General features: G+C 40.8%; 1 protein-coding gene across 1 annotated transcript; it reads left to right on the forward strand.

Moving 5' to 3' along the window:
• The first annotated feature begins 286 nt into the window (after positions 1–286).
• Positions 287–2,545, forward strand: LOC148134801 (uncharacterized). The gene is made up of 2 exons (XM_087985369.1): positions 287–401; positions 1,644–2,545. Exons 1-2 carry the CDS (start codon positions 287–289, stop codon positions 2,543–2,545), a joined length of 1,017 nt encoding a protein of 338 aa, XP_087841495.1.
• Positions 2,546–3,047: the final 502 nt, after the last annotated feature.

Here is a 3,047-nt window from a genome sequence, read left to right on the forward strand (position 1 = left end):
GACACTGTCAGTGAGAGCAGCACACCCAACACGAACAGAGATGAGCAATGCAAGTACCTAGATCACTATTTGAACAATATATCACAACGATGAAAAAATGAATTTAAATCTAACTACAGTCAACTGCATAGACCCAGCAATGGACTGCGATCCAAGGACACTGAGTTGGAATAGTACAACAACAGCTTGGAATGGGGGAACAGCGACTTGGTACGGTGATGCAAAGACATGGAAAGTGAGAAACATAGACTGGAACGGCACAACAATAGCAAGGGTTGTCTTTGGAATGAGTCACTCGTCTGTACAATTTGACCGATTGAGTCTAATACGTCGCATTGAAAGAGCCCTTCAATACATTCAACTGGTTTATTATCCTATTCTCGCTATTGTTGGTCTCCTTGGTAAGTCTTTCCAATATGTATCCACCCTGGCGTTACTGTGCTAACATTGCTGCATCTGATGATTCCGCGGTTTATTATTGACAAACTCTGAGCAAATATATTACCGTGCTTGACATTCAATTGTTGCCTCTGGTCAGCCTGACGAGTCTCTGATTCCCGCTGTCGGTAATTTAAATGTCGCTATCTCATTTCTCTTACTGAGTAAATACTGACACATTATTGTAATCGCCATGCATTTAAATCAGTTGTCAAAGTGAATCTACACTCTTTCCTTCTGGTCACAGATACCCAAACATTCCCTTTGGCGCCATTGCATTATACAGGTCGTGGTCATTGATTTGAACGGTATTATCGAAGTCGTGTCTTGGAGATGCAGCAGTGCATATTGTTGATAGTGTGATTGATTTTTAAAGTTGTCAGCTGGGTTTTTGTTGAGTGCACTACATTGGTATGATGATGTCAGGTCGTAGAATGATGTCAGAGCGGCACTGGTCCAAGTAGGTAGAGAATATTCTATGAGTAAACGAAAGTGAGCAATTCCTGATGAAGGGCTTTTGCCCGAAACGTCGATTTCGAAGCTTTTCGGATGCTGCCTGAATTGCTGTGCTCTTCCAGCACCACTGATCCAGAATCTGGTTTCCAGCATCTGCAGTCATTGTTTTTACCTCCAAAAGTGAGCAATTGCCCATTTAGAGCCTGCACGCAGTCGCTACCATCTCTGCATGACAGTTCAGAAAAAGTGACTATGTCCGTTTCCAACACTCCAATACTGAGTCGTTGATTGCTATTCAGTCTTCATAATCCAGAATGGATTATTCACAATTACACATGGGTACTCAGGAATTCTAAGGGAAAGGACAACACTGGCAAAATCAAACTACCCAAGAAAAATCATCATGATCAAAGTGCGGACATCATATCCGACTGACGTGACTTCGAGTGACTTTAACAACATCACACCTATTTTCTGTGGGATTTACCAATTTCAGCAACATGCATTATAACATACAGTCATAGAGTTATACATGACGAAAACCACTCGATTTACCTTATCCCACATTTTCATTTGTAATCAAATTATGTGAGGTCAACTACGAGCTGCAACAGAAAACCCCAATACTGTGATAAACATTTGGTAGAACAATATAACAGTATCCTATTTGTATGTCACATGAAGTAGCATGGAAATCTGATCTCTTTGATCCGAGCAGAACCAATAACTTCACTGTTTATGTTCCTCAGCTAACGTAATAACCATCATAATTCTCTCCCGGAGAAAGTGTGATCTCTCCCAAGGCGTCACTCACTACCTGATGGCTATGACAATGGTGGATTTACTCGTCGTCATTACTGATCTAATCCTGCGACGCATTCTATTCCTCTATAAGGTAGAGCACCATTTCTTAGAAAACGTTCCTGTTTGTAACATCCACGCTGTCCTGCTCCATGCCGCCACTGACTGTTCTGTCTGGTTCACAGTTACTTTCACCTTTGATCGATTCGTGAGTATTTGTTGCCCAAAAGTGAAAAATGAATACTGCCGTGTGAAAACACCGTCAGTGGTTCTGGGAACTGTGACTGGAATGAGTTGTTTGAAGAACATTTCTTGGTATTTTATGTATACAGGTCAGTATAGTCAGATGGGTGGACCCTGGTTCTGCTGGCTGCCACGACGTATCAGGTATTCTTCATTGTGGGGCGCAATTGAGTTATTTCATTATCTACTCACCCCAGGAGTTGCTTTTATACTCATTCTGCTTCTCAATGGTTTAACGGTCAAGCATATTATCGTGGCCAGCAGATCCCGAAGGAGGCTCCATCACCAAAGGAACAGAAAGACCACCAGAGACACAGAGATGAACAATCGAAGGAATTCAATAATTTTGTTGTTCCTTTTGTCAATCAATATTATTCTGTTCTGGTTAGTATCAATGGTGTTTTCCATAAATAGACGACTGTTTTATCTGAGATATCTGTCTAAGAAGCTGCCAGTTTTTGTAAGGGAACTGGGCTACATGCTCCAGCTGCTCAGTTGTTGTACAAACACTGCAATATATGTCTTGACACAAACTAAGTTCAGAGAACATTTCAAGAATATTGTCAATTATCCCTTTGCTGTAATATTGAAATGTATCAAATTTTGAAAACGATTAAAGAATTGCGCTATAAGAAATCCATCCTGCAACCACATTCGCTGGTGACTTCCATTCAAATATTGGAACTTACGATTTTGCCTCTTTATTTTGCCGCGGCTATTTCTGTTTCTGCACTCGTTTATCTGTACACTTGCTCAAGAGTGTGCATCCTCATGCATGTGTGCATTTGTGTGTATGAATTTAAGCATAACAAAGATAAATAGGGAAGCTGGTTTGCCTCCATATTGTCGAATCAACAGTGATTGTGACATGATGAAATATCATCAGTTTTTGTTTATGTGGGACACTTTGATTTGAATCTTGTTCCTGGAATTTGCATAGCACACACATAAACCCATGAAAGCAGGGTTCAGTCCTGTCGACGGGGGGAATTAAAAACGAAATGAAATCTCATCTCGGTAAAGAAGCAGTACTAGACGTTTAAGGAGGCTTTTAGGTCTCTGAAACGGCATACATTTCACCGAGAGATTCTCTAATGAAAAGGATGCAT

The sequence above is a fragment of the Chiloscyllium plagiosum genome, unplaced genomic scaffold, assembly GCF_037043375.1.
Source record: "Chiloscyllium plagiosum isolate Xiang-an unplaced genomic scaffold, Cpla_swu_hap1 HiC_scaffold_52, whole genome shotgun sequence".
Classification (NCBI taxonomy): domain Eukaryota; kingdom Metazoa; phylum Chordata; class Chondrichthyes; order Orectolobiformes; family Hemiscylliidae; genus Chiloscyllium; species Chiloscyllium plagiosum.